Genomic DNA, 25341 nt, shown 5'->3' with positions numbered 1-25341 from the left:
TCCAGGGAAGAAGATCTTGTTCACAGTGGCAGGTTCGAGTGAATAGTGAAAAGGAAACTTCAGTAAACATGAATCTCAGATTCTGCTTTCCATGTATCAGAAACAAGATCTTGAACTTGCAGTCATTTGTTCACTTCTACCATGTCTTCAACAAACCCTGCACACATAAATATTAATAACAGTTTTTGGTCTTGTATTAACAGTTCAAAGTAAATAAATAAAAACTTAAGATACCAACCAACCATTGAGCATTTTAAACCCTTAATCATGTTTAATTTAGATCCCTCATTCTCTTAATATTATTAACACTCTCCACTGTTACTTTACAGTTAAGAAAGAATTAAAAAAATGAACTTGAACTTAATTACAAGCTAAAATTAACTTTTACATAAATTTTAAATAACTTTTGACTTTGATCTTCTTAAAGATATTTATGTAAAAGTTTCTCAAGAAAAATCTTATATATTAATGCCAAAAGCTAACATCACAAAGGACAATAAGACAATGTAAACTTTCTTTGTGCACTTTAGTTAGGCCATAGTTTTCTATATCTGCCAAATGATTCTGATAAGAAATCTTAGCAGGAAAGGGCTTTCTCTTTTCCACACATTTACTTGGTTCCTATTGAAAGAACAGCAAAGCTTTTAGCTGTCAAATGTCTGTATTCATGGCCTTCCTATCCTTCCCACATGACGTTGGACCACATTCTAACTAGTTTTTTTCCTCCATCTGATGTAGTATTTTGCATCAACACACTCAAAATATCTTCGGATTCTCCAAAATTGGGAAAAACAAGATAATTTTACCTGCTTGACATGACAAATTTGGTGGGCGTAATTTCCACATGATGTGGATTGATTGATGTCTGATAATTAATTACCAGCAAAGCAAAGACTTGCATAGTAGTCATTGAAGCTTTACTTTTCAGGATGACAGGAAGTTTCGTTAATTAGCATTATCCAACATAAATAAAACTTCATGAACTTTTTCTTAAAAAAAGTTTGGAATTTTTTAGTTTTCACTGTTTCCTATCTGATTAGCCTCACAACATTAGAGTAAAAAAAGCCAATAATTAATAAGGGCCATCTTACAAAAAAGGTTTAATTATTATGAAAAGAGCTTTTCATTTTCTGTCTGATGCCACAAGGGGGGACCTCTTCAGCTGGAATGTTCTAAAGAATCCATAAAGTGTAACTCTGGCTCTAATTTTGCATTTGTCATTATTAGTTGCATGGTATATGTTCTGCCTCCAACTTGCAAGAAACTTTGTATATATATAGCACCATCTTGTAGCCTAGAATTCTCACATTCCCATTCACAGTTTCACACTACCAAGTTAAGATGTTTCTCCAAATTGTCTTCCTCCTTTCCTTTCTCTTATCCACTTCCCATGCTACTGTTCAAGACTTCTGTGTGGCAGACCTCAAAAGTGCAGATGGCCCTGCAGGCTTTCCCTGCGTGCCACCTGCCAAAGTTACTTCAGATGACTTTGTGTTTGCTGGCTTATCTGAAGCTGCAAATGTCACAAACATAATCAATGCTGCTGTGTCCCCTGCATTTGTTGGTCAATTTCCAGGTGTTAATGGTCTTGATCTCTCTGCAGCAAGGTTAGACCTTGGTCCTGCAGGAGTTATACCACTGCACACTCATCCTGGTGCCAATGAACTTCTAATAGTGAACCAGGGTCACATCCTCGCTGGATTCATATCATCAAGTAACGTTGTTTATCAGAAGGTACTCAAAAGGGGAGAGCTTATGGTCTTCCCACAAGGATTGTTGCACTTTCAAATAGCAGCTCACAAGAGGAAGGCCATTGCTTTTGCTGTTTTCAGCAGTGCAAACCCTGGCCTCCAAATCCTTGACTTTGCACTCTTTGCCAGCAACTTCTCCACACCTTTGATCGCACAGACTACTTTCCTTGACCCTGACCTAGTCAAGAAGCTTAAGAGTGTCCTTGGGGGCAGTGGCTAAGCTAGGGCAGTCTCATGGTTATGGTTTATGCATTGTTTATTATTTTGCTTAATTCATTCCTTGTGTTGTTTCAATTCCTTATACTTTTGCAGACTGTAATTGACTTTGTTTTTCCATTTCTGCTCCAAAGCTGAATGTGTTGAGACTTGAGCATGCTGTGTTTAGAAGATTACATTTGTCTTGTAAGGATTACATTGTTACATTTCATTTGATGTGAATGCAATTTTCTTACCCTAAAAGTACATATCTATGGAGTGTATACTATATGGATGATAAAGATATAATATAGTTGATATTGTAAATTGAGATAAAATAAATAATTTCTCTTTTATATTATTGAACAATGTTTAAGGGATCTTCCAATTTGTTACACCAAATATGATGAAACTATGTAATAAAACTAAGTAATAGTATATAAAATATTCCAAAAAACCCTACGGAAGTTGGTTTGGTGGTAAAAGTAAAAGAAAGAATTATGCATGTTATAAATTTGAATATCTGTCAACAAAAAGCAAATATTTGTTAATATAAAAATATTTAAAGAAATTAAACTTAAAAGAATTGAAGAAAACTAGGAAACTAAATAGAATTAGCATTTCTCCACTACAAGAAAATTATAAAATAGAAACCAGTTTTAGGAATAAAAAATAATTAGTTGTTATAATGACTAAATTAGATATTATTTTAGAGACTAAAAAAATTTTTGGTTTCTAAATTAGTTTCTATTATTGTTAAATGATTTCTAAATTGGTATCTAATTAGAAATCAAGGTTTTTCTACCAAATCCAAAATATATTTTAGTCTATAAAATAATCTATAATTTAGTCACTATAACAATTAATTATTTTTTATTTATAGAATTAGTTTTTATTTCATGATTTTCTGTAGTGCTCTAAAGTTAACATTATCATGTCCAATGTAAAATATTTAAATTTTAACATAAACTTCTTTTAAAAAATGTATGAATGCCATTGTTTATCTTCTTGGAGAAGTGATAATGGTTATGGACCATTGTAGCTTGGAATGCGACTGAAGATAAAGGTATCACATGCGAAATTGGAATTCTATAAAAAGCTAGGCTGCAAACTACTCATTTTGCTGATTTCTTTTTTTCAAAGATTAAAATAATGTATTTAGAATTATAAATGTAAATCTTCAAAATTAAATCATTCTTTTGTAAAACTACTTTTTGGTTTTACTAAATTCATTTCAAGTTATTGTTTTAAAATATTGTAGACAAAGTCAAATTTGCTTCAAAATCAAATTTTTAAAAACGCTTTTCCTTTGAGACTAATTAACTTTTAAACTAAAATTTATTTTTCAACTAGTTTTAAAATTATTTTAAAAAATAAAAGTTGTAAAAAATCGCTTTAAAAAATGGTTTTAGTTGAGGAGAAAATAAACCCATTTTTTTTTTCCATATTTCTCTAGTGACATATTATTTTTTATAAAAACTTTCATGGCATGATTTTAGTCATATATTCAAAACAATTGTTGGTTTTGTTTTACTTTATAAGGATTAAATTACAGGCAAGTGTTTTATTTTTGCAATAAAATAATACAATTGTAAAATAGATAGGAAGAACGAGACAGATAAATGTGATATAAAATACATTATATGATAAAAATAAAAAATATATAAAAAGTGATAAAAAGATAATTTTTACATTAATATAATTCTATAATTTTGCTATTAAGAGAGATACATACAATTTATACGAATATGGTAAAATTAAGGATTTCATAAAATATCTAAATTAAAAGCATAAAAAATTTCATTATTAGTGTATTGAATTTGCATTAAATATATTAAGTATATAATATTTTTTTGGTACAATATTAAGTATAGATTTTGAAGTATTGAAAACCGGGCCTAGTTGATGTGGATTTTGAATGCCACTTAATGGGTTTGATGTTTTGAACAAAGTTTGGGCTGGGCTACAGAATTCAGACCCAATTTATTTACTTCAGTGTATTTTATCTAGAAAGAAAAAAGTACGCATTAATTTTTATAGAGTGCAATTCATGGACAAAAAAAAGTTAGATGCACAATTTTTTATTTTTTTTTCATTTCCTTACCAAAATAAACAAACCGTTTTCCTTACTTTACACGGTCGAAGATAGTAGACAACAAATTTTTTTAAAAAATCACTTATTCAAAATAATAATAATTTTTTTTTTGTATTATTAGTATTTTAATTTTTTATAACGATAATTCATGAATCATGATCCCAATGTGAACCATTTCTGCTTCTTTAAGCCACTTTTTGGGGACTTTGGCTAGCACATATAATACTTCAAATGAAAACTACTGGAGAAATTTTTGTATATGTAAAAGTTAATGAAAAAACCATATTTGAGAAGCACCACATTTTTTTATTCTTGTTTATAACATACACTCTCAGTAAATAAACAAAAAGAAAATCACAACTATGGCACATGCATACCACGCCACTTATTATACAGGGAAAATCCACAATTAATTATTGCTTGTTACAAAACCACTGTATTTCGATTTCGTTCAAAATCTATAGAACATTCCCTCAATTGTGATGATTTAAAATTATATATATAATTTTTTAATTATCATCTAAGCTACAAACTTCTATTAAGTTTAATAATAAATACTTTATAAATTATTATTATTTTTAATAATAATAATATGGTGTTAGAGGAGTCAAATTCTGATTCATACTAGACATAAGCATTATACATAATTATATTATGATTATAATAATAACAATAATTATTATTATGATTATTATTTCTTATTATAACTACTATGTTAATATTATTATTATTATTAATGTTAATAATAATAATATTAATATGAATAATATTAATTTTAATAATAATATTATTAATAAAAATGGTAATAGTATTAATAATAATATTAATAACATTAATAGTAATATTTATAATAATAGTAATATTAATAATTATATTAATATTAATAATAGTATTATTATTTCTTATTAATCTATGACTAATAATTCATATATATATATATATTATTAAATTTATTGATTAATACATATTTGTAAATAATAATCTCTATATAGATAAATTTAAAAAATTTATAATATTTCTTTTGTTTCTTATTTTCTCATAAAAAAAAAAAATTGCAACTCTTATAATATTTTTCATATATTTTGAATCAATGTTCAAATTTTGCATATATGTTATAAATTCAAATTAAATTGCGATAATTATAACTGATATTACTTTGAATAATGTAAAACATCACGTTGATAGCAACCAATTTTATTTTAAAAAATTACAATATTGTTGTTTATAAACCTCAATTTATGTGAACATAACCGTGCCTTTCCAATGAACCGTGCCTCAAAACACTCTAAAGAAGCACCATAAACTCTTACAAAACGAACACAAATCACTACAAACCTCGTACAATTCTTACAAACTACATAAGAGGAACACATATAACTGTTGAAACAGTAACTCCAATCGCGTAGAGGGAGAATAGCCAAAACCTAATTCTTAATAAAAATTAATGAGAACATTTTTAGAGTGGCATGGAAAAGAAAAAGGTTAGACGCAATTCATGAAAAAGGTTAGATGTATAATTCATTTTTTTTCATTTCCTTATTACCAAAATAAACAAACCGTTCCTTACTTTCTACTGTGGAGAATAGTAGACAAAAAATATTAAAAAGTCACTTATTAAAAATAAAATAAAAAAACGAATAATTTGTCCTATTGGGCAAATCAGTACTTTTTTTAATAACAGTTCATGTTATTGTCTAATATTAGTCGTACATGAATCACTATTTTAATTTTTTTATAATGATAATTCATGACCCCAATGGCAACCATTCCTGCTTCTTTAAGCCACTTTTTGGGGGGCTTTGGATCTAGCACATATAATTCTTGAAATGAAAAATACTGAAGTATTTTTTCTGTATGTAAAAAGTTATTGAAAAATACATATTTGAAATTATTAGAAAACCACCACGTTTTTTATTCTTGTTTTTATAACATACAGTCTCATTAAATAAACAAAAAGAAAATCACAACTATTGCACATGCCAAAATGGAGAGTATTATGTAGGGAAAATCTACAATTAATTATTGCTTGTTACAAAAGCACTGTATTTGATTTCGTTGCAAAATCTATAAAAAAAAATCCCTCAATTAAAACTTGTAGTATTTTTCTCAAGAAGATTTACCACTTTTATGATATTTTTTATATTCTTTCAGTCATTGTTTAACATTTTCCATATATATATATATATATATATATATATATATATATATATATCATGAATTTAAACTTGTTTTTGACTTAAGTTATTGTCATGTGGAACTGTGTTACTACATGTTCATCTCTTAGTTTAGTCTCCAACTTGTAAAAATTACCCTATAAATGATTAGTTAATCTCACACCACCTTCACACCAAATCCATTCATTCATCTAAATTCTAAGATGAAGATTTTTTACACTCTTTTCCTTTTGGCTCTTCTCTCATCCATTTCCCATGCTTTTGTCAATGATTTCTGCGTAGCAAATCTAAATGGTCCAGATGGCCCTTCAGGGTACGAGTGCAAGGCACCTAACACAGTGACAGTGGATGACTTTGTGTTCTCTGGTTTTGTAGCTGGAAACACCTCAGGCATTTTCAATGCTGCTATAACCCCCGCATTTGTCTCTCAACTTCCAGGTGTGAATGGTCTTGGTTTATCTGTAGCACGATTAGACCTAGCCAAAGGTGGATTTGTTCCATTGCACTCACATACTGCTTCAAGTGAAATACTGATAATGGTGAAGGGTGAAATCACTGCTGGCTTTATCACACCTGCTGCAGCTTATCAAAAGACACTGAAACCAGGAGATATCATGGTTTTCCCACAAGGACTCTTGCATTTCCAAGTGAATTCTGGGAAGGGAAAAGCCACTGCTTATCTTGCTTTCAGTAATCCAAGCCCAGGAGCACAACTACTTGACCTTCTTTTATTCGGCAACAACTTGCCTTCTCAGTTGATTGCCCAAACTACCTTACTTGATTATGCACAAGTGAAGAAGCTCAAGGCTCGTTTTGGTGGCAGAGGATAGGATTGCTCATGAACTCATCATTTTCCTATATATGTTTGTTTCTAATCACAGTCAATAATAATGTTGTGCATGCATTTCATTGTATTTGCATTTTGATGTTTGAAGATTTCATAAAAGAGGGAGTGTGCTCGAAAGTAGAGTAATTAAGAATAGTAGTAGGTTGAGATCTACGTAAACTTGATTAGTTTACTTGTTTATCTCTTTCATGGAACATGTTACTTGTTTATCTCTTTAGTGTTACTTGTTTATGTTATTCATGGAATAGTGTTACTTGTGTTATTCAAGAATGATGTGGTAATATCACTTGTACCAAGATGTGTCTTGTGAAGGTGATTTGCAACTAAACCAAATAAAGGGAAGAAGTCTAAATTTAAGGGTTTGCATGTTTGATTTACTTTTCATCTCTTTGTTTTAAAAACGAGAAAAGTTTCTTTGTTTTAAAAACAGTTTTCTAAAATAATTTTACTTTACTTGTCAATCATATCATTTATAGTTTTTCAAAAGTAAATGCTTTTTTAAAATAAAAGCTTGGAGATATTTTTCTTTTTCCTTCTCATAGTAGCTCATAGAGATAGAAAACTTTTTTCTAGGCAATTTTCTGGGGATGAAAAGAAGACGTCACTAAAGTGTAAATAGCACAAGCTTCTTGGAAGGGAAGATGTAATGGCATCATAAAACTGGTATAATGAAGAACAAAGAAGGAGAAAGTCGTTTTCACCCTTCACAGGATTTTTATTTTATTTATAGTTTTTGAAAATGGAAAACAAATACAAAATATTTATTTTCTCTGTTTTATTTCTTTGAGTATTTACATGCATTAGCCGAAAAGGGAAAATGAAAAAAAGAAGAACACAACACAAAAAAAAGAAAACTATAAATTCTAAGTATTTTTTTGGCAAGTTCTCCCTCCCTCTTCATACATTCTCCCTCTAGCTTTATATTTTTTTTTAAATTTAATATATTATTTTGAGGATGGTGGAAAATGTGATGTCTTCTTCTTTATTTTCTAGTGGTGATGTTCGTTTATACTAGTTGGTGATGGTTATTTATGGTTGATGTAAGTTTTGTGGTATTTTTAGTGATAGTGATAGTGGTTGTGTTTTTTGTTTGTTTTTTATTTTATTTTTTGGAAGTAAAAAAATTTAGCAAGGTGCATAAATAAAGTACAACAAATCTTCTCGTATTAGGGAATATCAAATACAACAAATCTTCTCGTCAATCGTTTTATACACACAAATTAGAAGAACAATGGAAGTGTTAAGGAAGAAGATATGAGGTGTGAATATACAACTAACATTATTTAAAAATATGAATATACTTTATTTAAAATTATTTAATTTTTTTTTTAAAAATAAAACTAATTTTTGACCTATGGAAGTTCGGACGTGAAGGGAGAATTTGCCTTGTTTTTTTTTTTCGGTTGTAGCAAAGAAAGAAGTAAGAATTTATAATTTAATAGACAACAATGCCAAGAATTTTGAATGATCAACTAATTGAAATATTCTATATAGAGTTCTAGAATAGTTATGATAGAACTTACATGACAATTGGTAAATTAGATAATAGTGTATTTGCATATCGACCCGTTTTAAATAAAATTCTTAGAATTAAGGAGGCGAAAAAATGAATACTATTTAGTGTTTACAAATTAAATAACTCGGGCACGTAAACCTAACCGTATTATTACATACCTTTTTAAATTTATTTTAAGATTCATAAATATAAATTTTAAAATATTTTAAAATTTTAAAATCATACATAAATATGTGTAATCAATTTAAAAAAAACACTTTAAATATTAAAAAATATGTATAAAACATGCATATTTATTGAAAATATGGTTTTAAAATTAAAAGAGAAATTGAAGAAATGTGTAACCTTTTAACAGATAATAAACTGTAAGATTAAATCACTTCAAAAATGTACTTTAATTTAATAAATAAACCTATTTAACCTTTAATAACATCAATATTACATTATATAGTAAATTTATGCATTACATTACCTATAAATATTTTATATTTAACAAAGAAAATATTTTTAATGGGATTGAGACATTCCTAAATGACTCAATTATTTAATTTATTCATTGTTGAGAAAAAAAAAATTTAACAAAGAAAATATATATGAATTTTCTAATAATGTTCAATTTTTATTTGACAAGAAAAATAGTTAGGAATTTGTGAAAATAAAAAAGAAAATAAACAAAAATTAAGGGGATTCTGATAAAAGAAAAATACAAAGTTCAAGAATGAAACATTTAATTGTTTTATCAATAAAGAGTGACGTTTAAGTTATTACATCGGAATAAATAGTCTTAACTCTATTTTAATTCGTATTGATAATTATTGTTGAAATAAAATGTGATTCAGATCCTGACAGATTTAGTCAATTTTTTCCTGCTATTTTTTATAATAAAACTCATCATTACGTCCCTTTTAAGCCACATTAATCTTGGGGCTTCGGATCTAGCAAACACATATTATACCTCCAGCTTAAATATTACTAAATTAATTGTATCATTACCTGTTACTTTAATTTAGTATATCCCATATAAAAAGTTTCCTAATTTATATATATATATATATATATATATATATTCATATGTATTAACTTATCAAATGTTTTGGTTTTACTTTAATGTATTTATGCATATTCTTTATCAACATTAATGTATGTTCTATAAAATGTTATATACTAATTATATGCTTGGTTCTAGATTACATTATACCAGGATGATTTAGTGATTGCAACTATTAAGCACCAAATGAGAAAAAAAAAAGTCTCTCAAATCAGTTTAAAATTTGGTTTTTAAATCAATAATTTTAAAATGGTTTTAAACCATTTTATAATTTTTTTTATCTCTAATATTTTTTATATTAATGGTGCTTAAAAAAAATAAAAAAATTAAAGTGACATGTAGTTTTAATGTAAAAATTAAATGCATTTTGTATCAAGGAGTCTTACAATAGACTCATCATTCGGCATAAAAAAAGAGTTTAATATATACAATTGCATTATTTGTTTAAAACTTTTTATATTATTAACTAATTAAGAAGCTTTTGGTTGATGAAAAAAATCAAAAATAAGGATTTTGTATGTATGTACATTTTAATTTTAATATTTAAATATATACATTTTAAAAATATTTAATTTTTTTTAATACATAAGGATTATATGTATACAAAATTTTAGTTTTAACATAATAAAGTATAATTTAAAAAACGTATTTTTTTTTAAAAAAAAAATAGCAAAGTTATATTTTTTAAAATTTTCTCATTCATGGATCTGATGTCAATCCATCTACCCTACCCAGCATATTACATGGAGTAATGGGGTAGTTAATGCAATTTAAAAAAGTGTAATTTAAATAATTTAGGAAGTAGGTAAATAATAAAATTAACTAATAATAAAATGTATACTAATATGAGTATATTTCCTTTATTATTAGTAAGTGTACATTGAAAATGAATAAACATAACACTTCACGAATTTATAACTGAATGATAGTATGATGTTGTTGATATATATTATTTATTTTGATACTATTGAGTTTAAGTTATTTATTCTCGATTCAAATCACATGTATGGCCATGCATGCTTAGTAACAACTCTCTTAGCTATAAAAATAATATTGTCCAAACATATTTTCTATCTAAACTTACTGTTATGATGTAAAAAACATGTAATAACTCAATAGACGAATCCATCCATCTATATTATAAAAAATTATCTTAACCTAAAAAATATTTCATTGACACCTATTATATTCTATCACATTATATAACTTTTGTTTTCGTCTCTGCAAACTAGTATAATATTGTGCATGCATCATTTTCTATTATTTATATTCAATCATAAGTTTGGTAGACTTGCCAAAATAAGGAAAAGAGAAATAAAGATCATGTGATGGGCCACTTGCTATGATGAGAATAGCAGCACAACACGTGAAGCACGGTATGATCGAGGGAAAATCTCAATTATTGCTTGATATGAAGTTATCTCAATATTTTGCATATTTTGGATTCCCATTGGAATCATCTAAACTACTATTATTTTAAGCCAAAACTATGGAAGATAAACTTTTACGAAAATGATCACGTTCATACCATTTTTAACAAAATCCAAAGAAACAGGAAATAAGTTCAGAGCGATGAGATCGCATGCCAGGTTGTGTTGTGATCATGAAGGTGGAATAATGAAGGGGTGATGTTGTTGGCTACAAAGTCAAAACTAATTGGGTTGGACTGACTAGACACCATGTTTAGTGAATGAGCTTAATCATTGTGTCACTTTTATAATCTCTATTAAAAAAGATTATTATATCTGTAATTGGTGTGCAACAGAATAAAATAAAAACTTAATAGTTGTTCGTGTGGATGTAAGTTGCAGTTGACAACCGAACCACGTTAAATTTAGTGTTATTTATTTTCTGCAGTTGATTCGTAATTATGTGTTGCGTAATTTTTTTCATCAGTTGTGGTATCAGCGTTGCATAGTAATATTTCTGGTAAGTGCTAAATTGTTGTTCCCCGATTCCTTATTATTCCAGATAACTCGTCTTCAATGAAGATCATTGTTTACTCAAGTAGAAACTACAACTATTTTCATCCTACATAATTTTAACAACGATGTAGTATTCCTGCATCACTTACACATTTTAACCTATTCCATGAAATTCATATTCAACATTATAGAGATTCTCTGATCGTGTCGGTTATGTTATTTTCATTATCACCTAAATAGTTTGCATGTCGTACAGGATGCTGTTCCACGTGCTAATCGTATATCTTGACAGAAACATATATATAGTGTAGATATATATTTTATATAAACGGTGTATTGATCTTATATCTCATTACAGAAAGAAGTAACGTAAAACTGATACATAAGAGACAAGTCATACAAGCAAAATATTCTGCATATATATTATAAAATTGAACTCGTTTTTGTTAGCTGCATATAAAGTTGGTCGTCGAATACACGAATAACGCTATAAATAGATAGCTTTTCCCACATTATCTTCACACCAAATCCCTTTATCGAAGTTTCAAGATAAAGATGATTTACATTCTTTTCCTCTTCTCTCTTCTAGCATTCACTTCCAATGCTGCTGTGAATGATTTCTGTGTGGCAGACCTAAAGGGTCCAGATAGCCCTTCAGGCTATCAGTGCAAACCAACTAAAGAAGTGACGGTGGATGACTTTGTGTTCTCTGGCTTAGTAGCTGGAAACACCACAAACACTTTCAATGCTGCATTAACTTCTGCATTTGTTACTGATTTTCCAGGTGTGAATGGTCTTGGTGTATCAGCAGCACGGTTAGACATAGCGAAAGGAGGATCAATCCCAATGCACACACACCCTGCTGCCACTGAACTTTTGATAATGGTGGAAGGTAAAATCACTGCTGGTTTTATGACACCATTTGCAGTTTACACTAAGACACTGAAACCAGGAGATATTATGGTTTTCCCACAAGGACAATTACATTTTCAAGTGAATTCTGGAAAAGGAAAAGCCACTGCTTTTCTGGCTTTCAGTAGCGCAAACCCTGGAGCACAACTACTTGACCTTCTACTATTTGGTAACAGCATACCTTCTGAATTGATTGCACAAACTACCTTCCTTGACGTTGACCAAGTCAAGAAGGTTAAGAGACGTTTTGGTGGCAGAGGCTAGGAAGAATCAACTCACTGCTGGTGTTTGTTCTACCAGTGTTAATCGTCAAAATACAATAAATTTGTGCGTTTGAGTGTTTTGTTTTTGTATTATGTTTGATCTGAAGTTTTATGGTTTGAGGGTTTCACTTTTGTTGGTGCATAAATAATTCCAGAGGTTCGTAAAATTTTATCAACTCTTTATGTTTTTTTTTTCCATTTCCTTTTACTCCTTACAATTTTACCAACTTTGCATGTGAAGATAAAATCCTTAAAGAAATTTTCAGATATGTGTGAACATATTCCACAAAGGTATTCAATTCTCAACATAAACTTTGTAATAAACAGGTAAACAATTTTGTAAAGAGAATTTGTAAAATCTTTTAAATAAAAAGTACGGTTCAAGGTATTGCTAGGTTTCTCAAATGGATTATCTATTTAAATATAAATAAATCTTTAAAAATATGAAAGAAATTCTAAAATTACAAATTAAAACATTTTACATTTTCAATTTCATTCAACGAGAAGTCGATATTTTTTTTAATCTCATCCTTATTTTTTTATTTTTTTTTTATTCTCTATCATTAAACAATTTATTAAGAAAATAAGGATTATTAAATTATACATCATATTGTAACTAATTATTGTATTGTACCCACACGTATATATTTTGTAGAGATCCAATTTTACATTACTGACATAACTGGCCTTCTTCTTTAACCCACCTCACCAGTTAGTACGACCACGGCGACGATCATCAAGGTCTCAAAGACATCACTATCATCTTCAGAATCTTGAAGAATTCTCTCCATATATTGTACTGCAATTTTCTTTGTGTTCACCGTGTCGCTTTCATTATTTCGATATTTTTCGCTCTTCAGATTCTGTGAGACCGTGATATTCTGAACCCTCACTCCCTTCACGGCTCCGCTGGTGACGGTCGTGTCCACGACGCAGTTGAGATAGTAGAAGACATTGTTTTTTCCGCCATAAAAGTGTGTAAATTTTCAAAGTCAATGAGTATTTATAAGTATAAAAAATATTTAATGATTTAAAAATACTATTTATTCCTTTTAAATTTAAAACTAAACATTTTCTACCATTCATCTTCATTTTTATCCCATCAAATACTTTTTTTTTTCTATTTTCATATGCAAAATTCAAAATATGAGAAGTCGTAGTTTTCGTCCAAAACTACGAAACCAACTAGTAAGTGTTGTTTTTCAATTATAAGGTAGAAGATGAAAATACAATGTTTGAATTTACTTTTCTTTTTTATTCATTTATGCATGTCTTTGGCATTGTATGATGACAACATTGTTATTATTGTGCTTGCTGACACAAATAACATCATAATACACTAAGACAACCCTTTAATCAAACTTATAACAGAACTATTAAAAAAAAGAATAACAGGAAAAAAATCGTACCAAATAAAAGTGCGTCGATGAAAGTGTGAGAGGTTAGTCTATGAGAAAGAGAGAGATTTGGAAAAAAAGGGGAGGCGCGTTAGTATATGAGCGAAAAGAGTGAGAAAATGGATCGGGAGAGGGGAAGTGATGGAGGGTTAAGAATAAGGGGGTGGTGGTGATGGAGGATATGGAGGGAAAGTGGTTGACGGTGATGGTAAAGGATTTGACTAAGTCTCTATGCGGGTCCAAGACAAAGAAAAGAGAAACATATTTCATTATATTTTCTTATTTTGTATATAATATTTTTCATGATTAATGTTGATTAACAATTGAGGATGATGTTGGAAATTCCACATCGACTAGAGATTAGAGTCTTTCATAGTATATAAATGGGTGCAAACCTCACCTTATTGAGCCGGTTTTATGAGATTGAGTTAGGCTTAAAGTCCACTTCTTAACATGGTATCAGAGTCATTTCAAGCCTATCTAATGAGTACGAAATAGAAAAGATCAGTATTACATATAGAAGAGGATTGGGACTATGGCATGGAGAGACTGAGACATGAAGCAATTGAAATTGAAGGAAGCGAATTTGAGAGAGAAAGAGAGACATACATGGAGTAATCGTATGTCCGAAAGTGAGAAAGTAGTGTATGCATTGGATGGAAGTGCCTTAGAAGAACTGCATAGGAAAGAAAAACAACTACCACCGCACTGATCAAACCATGGCACCCCAATAACCACATCAAATTTATTATTTTATTTTATTATTTTATAATTACTTAAAAAACAGTTATAACAGTTTTAAAATGGTAAAATTAAAAAAATGTTACTTAAACTAAAAATTAAGACAAAAATAGTTTTAAAGAAATTATTATAAAATTAAGAGCTTTTAATTATGTAACAATTTATTATTGAATTTTAATATATTTTATTTTTAATGTTAATCACGATTCATTTGATCTTGAATGATTATACATATAACTTTTGATTAATGATTATAATTTATAATTTATCTTCTGTTATGTTGGAATGAATATTTTTTAGTATAAGAAAATTTAAAATATATATTAGATAGGCATATATATCTTCCAAAAATATTCTAAACAAAAATCAAATATTTGCGAATTTATAATATATAACTATGTTGACTATGTTACAATAACAATATATATTAATAGGTGTACTAAAACAAATTTATTATCTTCAGTATAAGTGTCTGAATAATAATTTTTTTAATTTAATTTTAGTATTAAATATAGTAAGCAAAAGTCACTTCTGATAGCTATTCAACTAAATATTTTTCTTCAAACCTTATTTTTCTCCTTTTTCTTCTTTAATTGTTTAGAAAAATCATTTACGTTGTCTAAGAACTTCTCTCACAACGCCATTAAATAAATAAAAGTTTTTCAATTCATGTTGGATCTATGAAGTGAGAGGGAAAGAATAAGTTTTAGGGTTCATGCACTTTCTACGTAAAAGGGTACTTTTGACAGTAACAATAAAACTAAAGAAAAGGAAAGTGTAAATAAAAATTTATGTAGTGTCAAAAGTAGAACCCAAAATTACAGTTTGAAGCCCGTCAAAATTATTATCATTTACAAAATAATGATTTTAGAAAGCTGAAATAACAAAAATATAGACGTCTCCTATAATAATATTTTTGGTTTTTTAAATTATATTTTTTTTAAATAACTTTTAAAGTACTACAATATAGAAGTACTAGGTCGAATTTAAAAACTCTTCCTCTTCTTTTTTTTTTCCACTTTTTTTTTTCATTAAACTTTGTTAATGGGTTGAAATGCCTTCCACTGTTACTATATTCTATATTTTTTCTTCTTTTATAATATCGTTGAGTAAAGGTTATTTCGAGTTTTGAATTTTCATATATTGAGTATATGTATTGAGCCCTTTGTGGTTCACGAAATCTTATGTATAAGATTTTACTTTTTTATTCCATTAATAAAAAAATCATAAAATAAAAAATAATTTTAAAAATAAAAATAATTAATTATTATACTAATTAAATTAGATACTATTTAAAAAAATATTAATATTTAAATTAGTTTTTATTATTAATAAACAATTTTTATTATTTAATTAGCGTCTAATTATTTAAATTTTAAATTTGGTAATTTGATTTAGGATAAATTTATTTTCTTTCAAATAAATTTTAGCTTTAATTCTTCAATTTTGTATATGATTTTTTAAAATAAAAAAATTATACTATATTAAAAAATAAATTGTAATTTTAATTTATAATATGAGATCTTAATTTATTTATATATTATGAAATTTTTTAATTCGTTGAGATTGGATTAAAAATAATTATTTAACACGTTGAAGCATGTCATAAATATTATTTTGTTATAAATTTTAATTATATAAATAAATTTGTGTGATATACTGAGAGTAGAATACTATATATTATGATACAAAAGTACATAAAACGTGGTGAAAAGCAATTCGGTAAAGTTAGGTATAAGATGGTAGATGAATTAAGAACGAAGAAGAGTGTGAAATAAATTAAGTAATAAAGTCTAAAATCTAGTAATCTACAAAAGTTATAAATGCTACCCTTTGGTACGTTTTGTTTGCCTCTAATGAAGATATCAATTATAAAAAAAAATTACTGAGATATCTTATTTCGTCAGGAAAAAAAATTCCCATGGCTCAATCGATTATAATTAATTTAATTCCAATTTATGGTAAAAAATATATAATCAATTAACTTAATTTGTCAAACAAATTTAGTTATTTTATATAAATGATGAGATTGATAGAGTGAAGCCAAAACGATTAAGTTGAAAATGATAATAGTCTCGTGTTTTTAACTTGTGAACTTATTACCCTCTTTTATTCCACATTTTAGGTCAGTCAACTTTGGGTTCCGTTTAATTTATTAATTTGATGGTTTAAAGACGAGAGTGGTAACTCGGTTTTTTTCTTTTAAATTAAACATTTATATATAGGGATTTTCTATTATAACTATTGTTGATTGTATACAAATTTATTATTATTTTATTTTTATATTAATATTTTATTTTGATTGTTTTTTAATTTTGTAATTATTTAAATTTAAAATTAAAAAAAGTTAATATTAAATTTGAAAAAAACTATTTGAGAGAGACATATTTTATATTTATTAGAAAAAAATAAGTGAAATAAAAATTTGAATGGAAATGTGGTTTTGATAGAGTTAGTGAGCAAAAGAGATTGAAACGGAAAAAAGAACAAAAATAAAAAAATAATGTAAATCACAAAAACTTATTTTCATTCTCGTCAATCTAAAGATATTTCATATTGAAAGAATGTCATTATCGTTTACTTTGTTTTGATGAATCAATACAGGTTGTATAAATTCTGATTGCTTAATTGTTAATGTTCTTCATTATTATTTTTTTACTCTGGTTTTTATTTTCGTACTGCAAGTGGAGGCGAAAGAGGAAGAAGATAGAGAAACAGAATATCCCAATCCGTTACTTGAATAAAGAACATTCACATTTTTGCATAGGTACAAATTTATCTTGATGCCATTGTTGATTTGGGCGTTGACGGGGAGGATGAATGCATTCTGAATACAACATTGTTATCGACAGAAAAGATAAAAGAGATTATATTTTTTAGGGTTTGTTACTGGATTTCAAATCTTATTCTTCTTCTTTTTCTTTTCATTATTATATTCCTTTTTTTAATTTTATATTAATAACAAATCAAAATGATGTAATTTACAAATCTTGAGAATGAAAATAATAATATAATTGCTTTGATATAATTATGTTCATTAGTTTATAAATTTGAATTTATTTAAAAAAAACGAATATACATATAATATAATAATAATAAAAAAATACGAATACATAGATATTATTGTGCTTGTATTTCTGCTAGTTAAAATAAAATATTTTAATTCTTTTTTATATTATATTTTTTTAATGATGTAGTATAATATATACAAGTGACACTTATAAATTAAGTTTTAATTATTAATTATAATAAAGTAATTTATTATATAAAGATAATAATTATTTTAAAAATTATTTCATTAGAAATATTAATTAATTATCTAAAAATTTAAAAAATATTTACAATAAATTTGTAATTAAAAAAATTAAATACAGCCAACTAATAGTTACCGTTGTTGGTGGTACTTAATTTATTTTTCACATCAAGTTTCCTTCTTTCTTAAGGTAATCTTATTTAAGACATAATTGTTTATTGAATTAGAATATTAACCAAAATTCAAACTTAATTCGTTACATAATAAAAAAACCATTAATTAATAGTATTTAATTTTTTTTATCAACTAAAAAAATATAATTAATTCAAAAATAATTGAATACAAATAAAATTAAGCATATATAATTTTCCCCACCAGTTTGAGTGATTTATATGGTTAGAAAAACGAATAAGATATAAATAAAAAATAAATAAAAGATGCGATCAATTACGTGATTAAAAAATTGTAAAAGAGTAACATAGAAAATAGATGTAAAAAGAAACTTAAATTAGAAACATAATCATGTACTTTCTACCAGCCGTACAATAACAAATTTAACTTAAAAAAATTTTATTGATGTTTTTAATTTTAGTAAAATATTAATTGTTTTATTTGTCTTTTTTCCGAAATTAATTATTCTTCCGCCTAATATATTTATTAAAAAAAGTAAATTATTTCTATAAAGTTATTTCAAAGTGTAATATTTATTCGGAAAAAGATTGTTTGGCATCCTCAATAATAAAAAACATTCATTTACTCTTTATAATAATATAATAATATTTTAAAATAAAAAATAAAATAAATATAATTAAAATATCAATTCATTGAGTTATTAAATGAGTGCATTTACTATTTGGAGTACCAAGGTATCAGCAGCACTATATTACTATATTTATTGTTGTTATGTAAAAACATCTTGTGTTATATCTCTGATAATGACAGCAACCTAATATTTTTGTAAGCACAATATAAACAATAAATATTAAAATATTTATGTTATCTCAATAAACGTGTTATTTTTATAGACAAAAATAAAAATATCAATATAATTTATTTGAAAAGGGTAAAAACCCATCATTAATATTTTATTAAAAGTGAAATATAAGTTAATTTGGATTTGAAAAAAACTAAAACTATATAAAACTAAACCACAAGAAAATAAATGAACACACCAGAGCACCTAGTTAATTAGTTGTGTAGGATATGCGAAAAAAAAAATTCTAAATTTGTTATTAAGAAAGAAACATATATAAATGTAACTCTTAAATATTATTTTACGACTTAATTGTATTATTAATAAATATGTTTATATTTATCAAAATATAATAGAAAAATTATATTATAATTTTTAAGAGTAAAACTATCGCTACAAGAAAATCATCAAATAGAAACCAATTTTTAGAAACCAAAATAATTAGTTGCAATAATAACTAAATTAGAGACCATTTTAGAAACTAAAACAAAAATTGGTTTATAAATTTGGTAGATAAAACATTGGTTGCTAATTAGATACCAATTTAAAAACTATTTAACAATAATAGAAAATAATAGAAACTAATTTAGAAACCAATTTTTGTTTTAGTTTCCAAAATGGTCTCTAATTTAGTTACTATTGCAACTAATTATTTTGGTCTCTAAAAAATGGTTTCTATTTCATCATTTTCTTGTAGTGTACATAATTTATTTCATAAATTTTTATAATAAAATATTTCAGAACTCTTTAAAAATATTAATAATTTTATAATATAAAAACAAATAAAACAATATTTGATTCAGATTTTATATTAAATAAGAAAAAGAATCAAATTGCCAATTACTTTAGTACTTTTTAATAAAAATTTCAACCAAAACAAAAATGACAATAGTTTTCGGTAGATATTTGGAAAACAATTAAGTATTAAATCAAATTCCCTTCAAACTAATTCAAAGAACAAAATAAATAATATTTTAATACCATTAGAAAATAGCCATTTAATAATTCAATATGTTAATATTTTAACCAACTTTTTTTAACCATACATATATATAATTTTATAGAGTCCTATTAGATGGTTAATTGCTTTATATTTATTAGAAAGTGGACATCGATTTAGAGTATATCTAGCCGGTTTGATGGGATTGAGTTAAGTTTTAAGTCCACTTTGTAATATGATATTAGAGTCATTTAAAATTTATTCTAACGAATGTTTATTCGGTCACCCACTATTGGACTACCCAGAATATGTTATTTCACGCACGAACTGTCATGTTCGGCGTGAGGGGGCGTGGCACCTCATGGGTGAGGTTTGCATCTACTTATATACAATGAAATACTATAATCTCTAGTAACGTGGAATCACCAACAATATTACAACTATTTAAAAAAAAAATGACTAAAATGTAAAAGGATGAATAAATTTTGAAAGATGGTAAAGAGTTGACTTTTGATATTCATGTGTAAAAAAAAAAAAGAGTTACATTCCATTTGATTTGATAGTTTCTTCAAAAACCCTTATCTTTGCTTGGTTATAAATATAGCTCATTAGCTAGCAAATCCAATGCCACATTCCCTCTTCATCTTCTAAACCCTAAACTCATCATAAGAGATCATGAATACCATTGTGATTCTTTTGCTGTGTGCTCTTGTTTCATCCACTTCCCATGCTGCTAATCTGCAAGAATTCTGCGTAGCAGACCTCAAGGGTCCAGATAGCCCTTCTGGGTATCAATGCAAGCCTGCTAACAGAGTAACAGCTCAAGACTTTAAGTGCACTTTAGGACCAGGCATTTCAATCCCAGACAACGTCAAAATATACCCTTGCACTGTTCGCCAGGTTCATTCTCTGAATGGTCTTGGCATTTCTGCAGGACGTGTGGAGATTGAGAAAGGTGGATCGTTTCCAGTGCACACACATGCTGCCAATGAAATACTAATCATGGTTAAAGGTGAAATGACCGTTGGAATCTTGACACCTACCAGAGCTTTTGTGAACAGAGTCAAAGAAGGAGAACTTGTAGTTATTCCAGATGCACTGCAGCATTATCTTGTGAATTCTGGTAACGAGAAAGCCGTTGCTTATGCCACTTATAGTAGCCCTAACCCTCGTATCGATTTTCTTTATCAAATATTATTTGCCAACAACGTCTCTACCGCCACCATTGCCCAAACCACCTTCCTTGAAGAACCCCAAGTGAGGAGGCTCAAGGCTCGTTTCGGTGGCACCAACTAGGATTCCCAACTTCTCATAATTATTCCTCTTCTGCACTGAACTTGTTTGTGTTTTTGCTTTTTACTTTTATCAGAAAAATAAATGAACTGAAGGAACAGTTATGTCTTCCTTCCAATAATCATCGTCATCAATAAACTCAGTTTCACTTTTCCCTTTTTTATGTCCAATTTTAATCTTAGTATTTAGATCTTATAAAGAAAAAATATCATTTCACTCCCAAACATAAAATAATAAAATAAAAACTAACTTTTAGAAACCAAAATAATTAGTTGTAATAGAAACTATTTTAAAAATTAAAAAAATATATTTTTAAATTAGTTTCTATTATTGTTAAATAGTTTTTAAATTAATATTTAATTAGCAACCAAGGTTTTAATTACCAATTATTTAGTTTCTAAATTTGGTCTCTAAAACCTTGGTATACCAATTTAAAAATTATTTAACAATAATATAAACTAATTTAGAAACCAAATTTTATTTAATTTTTAAAATGGTCTCTAATTTAATTACTATTTCAACTAATTATTTTTTATTTCTAAAAATTGATTTTTATTTATTGATTTTTTTATTTCTAAAAATTGGTTTCTATTTAATGATTTTTTGTAGTGAGCATATTCTTTTTAAAAATATCATTTCAGTACTTTAACGTACACACTAAACAAACAAAATCATCATATACCAACCAAACAATAAAAATAATTAATCATTATATTAATTAAATTACTTAAAAATTATTAATTTTTAAAATAATTTATATTATTAAGAAAAATCTCCTTGGCCATGTTTCTACCAAGTTCATTGCTCAAGGGCAAGGAAAACATTACCTTGAACTTATTTATTTAACACTTTTAGAAAATCAGACAATTGCTTATTATACTTAAGAAGTTATGTTATACGTTAAATAAATTTATTTAACTATATTTTACCTTTAGAACGCACGCACGTTATACATACTTATTTTTTATAAGTAAAAATTATGAAAATTAAATATTTTTGAACATATAAAGTATATTTTAAATTTATAATTAATATTTCTATAATGTTACTTTTAATTACTGTCAGATTTTTAAAAATGATTTAATTATAAGTAAAGGTTAAAATGATATATCAAAAGAGATAAACTAAAAAATAGATTTTAGTTTTAAAATTATATTTATCTTATTTCAAGATAAATTTGAGTTATACTTAATTCTTTCAACTTTATTTTGTCTTACATTCGTTTTAAAAAATATTTTCTTTTATCAAGTATGCATTAATAAGTGGGTCACTGGTATCAAGAATACTAAGTATTAACTAGAGTAACCTGATTAAATAATATGCTTACTAGAAACGAATGAATATAAAGACACTATATAAAGACTTTTTTTATTTATTTCTATATATTACATAATATTTCCATAACTAACCTAAAGAGCATGAACTGTTAAAAAAGAACTATAACAAAAATAAAAGTCTTTGATTTAGTTAAAATTCGAATCTCTCTAATACATCACATGATACTTGTGAAAAATAAAGAATTTTTTAAAAACACAGTCAATTCTTCTTTCTTTCTTATTTTTCATTTTGTTTTGATTATTTGATAATTAAAAATTATTTTTAGTGTCAATTCATAGTGATTAAACTCATTGATTTTATGTTTTTATAAGATTTATGCAACAAAATATAACATAAATTTTCTCTACTTCTTTAATTCAGTAAGTTAACTATAAATAATATTAAATTAAGTTGAATGTCCTGTACATTTGAATAAAAAAAAAATGGTTGGCACATTCTCCTCTAATTGCATTGAAGTTGTGGTGATGAAGGTTAGGCACCTCATGCTTGTTTCATAGATGACCATGACTTGCCTTATATTTGGCCATTGTTGAAAATATCAATCCGCGAATGAAAATCATAAAATAGAAACCAATTTGTAGAAACCAAAATAATTAGTTACAATAGTAACTAAATTAGAAACCATTTTAGAAACTAAAAAGAAATTTGGTTTCTAAATTAGTTTCTATTATTTTCTATTATTGTTAAATAGTTTTTAAATTGGTATCTAATTAGCAACCAATGTTTTTCTACCAAATTTATAAACTAAATAATTGATAATTAAAACCTTAGTTGCTAATTAGATACCAATTTAGAAACTATTTAACAATAATAGAAAATAATATAAACTAATTTAGAAACCAATTTTTTCTTTAGTTTCTAAAATGGTCTCTATTTTAGTTCCTATTGTAACTATTTATTTTAGTCTCTAAAAATTAGTTTCTATTTCATGATTTTCTTGTAGTGTGTTAAAAAAAAAAAAGTAAAAGTAATCAAAACATAGAAAGCCACTAAGAAAACAATGAGACTATTAAACCTAGAAATTTATTCATAACAAAAATAATACTTAGAGTAATAGAAATAAACAATTTTGTTTTTTTTTAAATCTTAAACGGGCATCATGCAGAAATTGGGTCAAACATTCTGTTTATGTGCGTCAAATAATATATACTTGAGTTTATTTCTGTTTTCTTTTTCTATTTATTTATTTCGATGCATAGAGTTAATCGATTTTGTGTCCTTGGAATGTAAATCTAAACTTGTATTATATTTGTGCACTATCATACTAATGTTAATAATATGATATACACGGTGTATGTAGATTTCTTACTGTATATATTTCCCTCATATTTTTCTTTATTCGTTTCCCTATTTAAAATGTAATATTTGCTATCTTAAATAATAAGAAAATAAAAAATAGTTATTAAAGGACTTACATTAGTAGCTTCTTGATAACTTTTTTATCTTCAACTTGTGAGCATTCCTTTGTACCATCTTTTTGAATCAGCAAGCGAATAATATATATATATATATATATATATATATATATATATATATATATATATATATATATATATAGTTTCAGTCATGCTGTTTTGCCACGAGTATGAGCCATGATATTTATTCTGCATATTTCTTCAATGAGTCATGCTGTTTTGTGATGAATTTTAATCACAAATACTGAAATTCACGAATATTTATCAACAGAGAATTTATCAAGATGTGCCAGAGTTTTCTTTTATAATCAATAAATGAAATAAATATTCAAAAATATCTCGAACTCTTATAAAAAAAATTAGATCAATCACAGAAAAAAAAGTGTTTCAAAATAGCAAGAATAAATTTTAGGGTAATAATATATTAACAATCTATATTTTTTATACAATCACAATACATCTTCCAATACTATTATTTTAATATTTTTTCATATTATTTAATTTCAAATTTATTTTTTATTATTTATATTTATTTTTAAACTCATCACATCACATAAAAATTAAAAATTGTAGATAACTTTATGAATTGTGAAACTATTGTTTTACTAAATTTTACCACCCACAAACCTTAATCAAACGCTACGCTACATAATTAAATACAACATTGGTGACAACCATGCCTCAAAAGATCTTATACTATCTACTCATAAACACTAATGATATAGCAAACAATAATAATGACAAAACAATAACAAACAATCCATTAAATGTTAAGAGTGACATGAGTGAGGAGTTCTCCACCATGTCTTAGTAAATGAGCATGATGAATCCCTTGACAGTGGCTAGCAGCATAACCAACAAGGTGTCTTAGCTTTCTTATACGCATGGCCAACCTGCATGCATAAAAAAATATGGACTTGCTCCTATCTATCTCCTTTCACCTGTGAAGGACGAACATTCTCACTCTCACTGCGTTCTTTGAGTAGCATTTGGCATGCTATTCCTTCTTACGTTTTATGGTTTTTCTGTCCTTAACAGCAAATGTGTTCGGAACCTAATCTCACCATTAGGCATCAGGCATGATGGATGGTCTCATCACAAGAAGATAGAGAGTAATTTTAGTAGGAGTTTTGGGGAGAAAGGTGGCAAAGTAGAATCTATAGCACGTCTTTTCTGGGATTCAGAATATCTTTCCCACAAGTATTGATGAAGATGGGAAGAGAACTATTTTCTGGTCCATATATCTGCTGCTTCCACTGAGTGCT

At 26.7% G+C, this 25341-nt stretch overlaps 4 protein-coding genes across 4 annotated transcripts; all 4 read left to right on the top strand.

The window, feature by feature from the left end:
• The first annotated feature begins 1239 nt into the window (after positions 1-1239).
• LOC137819186 (auxin-binding protein ABP19a-like) lies at positions 1240-2100 on the top strand. The gene has a single exon (XM_068622960.1). It carries the CDS (start codon positions 1342-1344, stop codon positions 1969-1971), a length of 630 nt encoding a protein of 209 aa, XP_068479061.1. The 5' UTR covers positions 1240-1341; the 3' UTR covers positions 1972-2100.
• Positions 2101-6373: 4273 nt separating this feature from the next.
• LOC137818778 (auxin-binding protein ABP19a-like) lies at positions 6374-7419 on the top strand. Its single transcript, XM_068622387.1, has one exon. It carries the CDS (start codon positions 6419-6421, stop codon positions 7043-7045), a length of 627 nt encoding a protein of 208 aa, XP_068478488.1. The 5' UTR covers positions 6374-6418; the 3' UTR covers positions 7046-7419.
• A 4589-nt stretch (positions 7420-12008) lies between these two features.
• On the top strand, positions 12009-12902 carry LOC137818777 (auxin-binding protein ABP19a-like). The gene has a single exon (XM_068622386.1). The coding sequence runs from the start codon at positions 12107-12109 to the stop codon at positions 12725-12727; it is 621 nt and encodes a 206-aa protein (XP_068478487.1). The 5' UTR covers positions 12009-12106; the 3' UTR covers positions 12728-12902.
• Positions 12903-20705: 7803 nt separating this feature from the next.
• Positions 20706-21326, top strand: LOC137818066 (germin-like protein 8-13). Its single transcript, XM_068621288.1, has one exon. The coding sequence runs from the start codon at positions 20706-20708 to the stop codon at positions 21324-21326; it is 621 nt and encodes a 206-aa protein (XP_068477389.1).
• The last annotated feature ends 4015 nt before the right edge of the window (positions 21327-25341 follow it).

This window comes from Phaseolus vulgaris, chromosome 10, assembly GCF_000499845.2.
Source record: "Phaseolus vulgaris cultivar G19833 chromosome 10, P. vulgaris v2.0, whole genome shotgun sequence".
NCBI lineage: Eukaryota > Viridiplantae > Streptophyta > Magnoliopsida > Fabales > Fabaceae > Phaseolus > Phaseolus vulgaris.
This window is presented reverse-complemented; position numbering and strand designations above follow the sequence as displayed.

Coding starts and splice junctions, on each gene's coding strand:
- LOC137819186 (XM_068622960.1), top strand. CDS start 1,342: ATGTTTCTCCAAATTGTCTTCCTCCTTTCCTTTCTCTTATCCACTTCC.
- LOC137818778 (XM_068622387.1), top strand. CDS start 6,419: ATGAAGATTTTTTACACTCTTTTCCTTTTGGCTCTTCTCTCATCCATT.
- LOC137818777 (XM_068622386.1), top strand. CDS start 12,107: ATGATTTACATTCTTTTCCTCTTCTCTCTTCTAGCATTCACTTCCAAT.
- LOC137818066 (XM_068621288.1), top strand. CDS start 20,706: ATGAATACCATTGTGATTCTTTTGCTGTGTGCTCTTGTTTCATCCACT.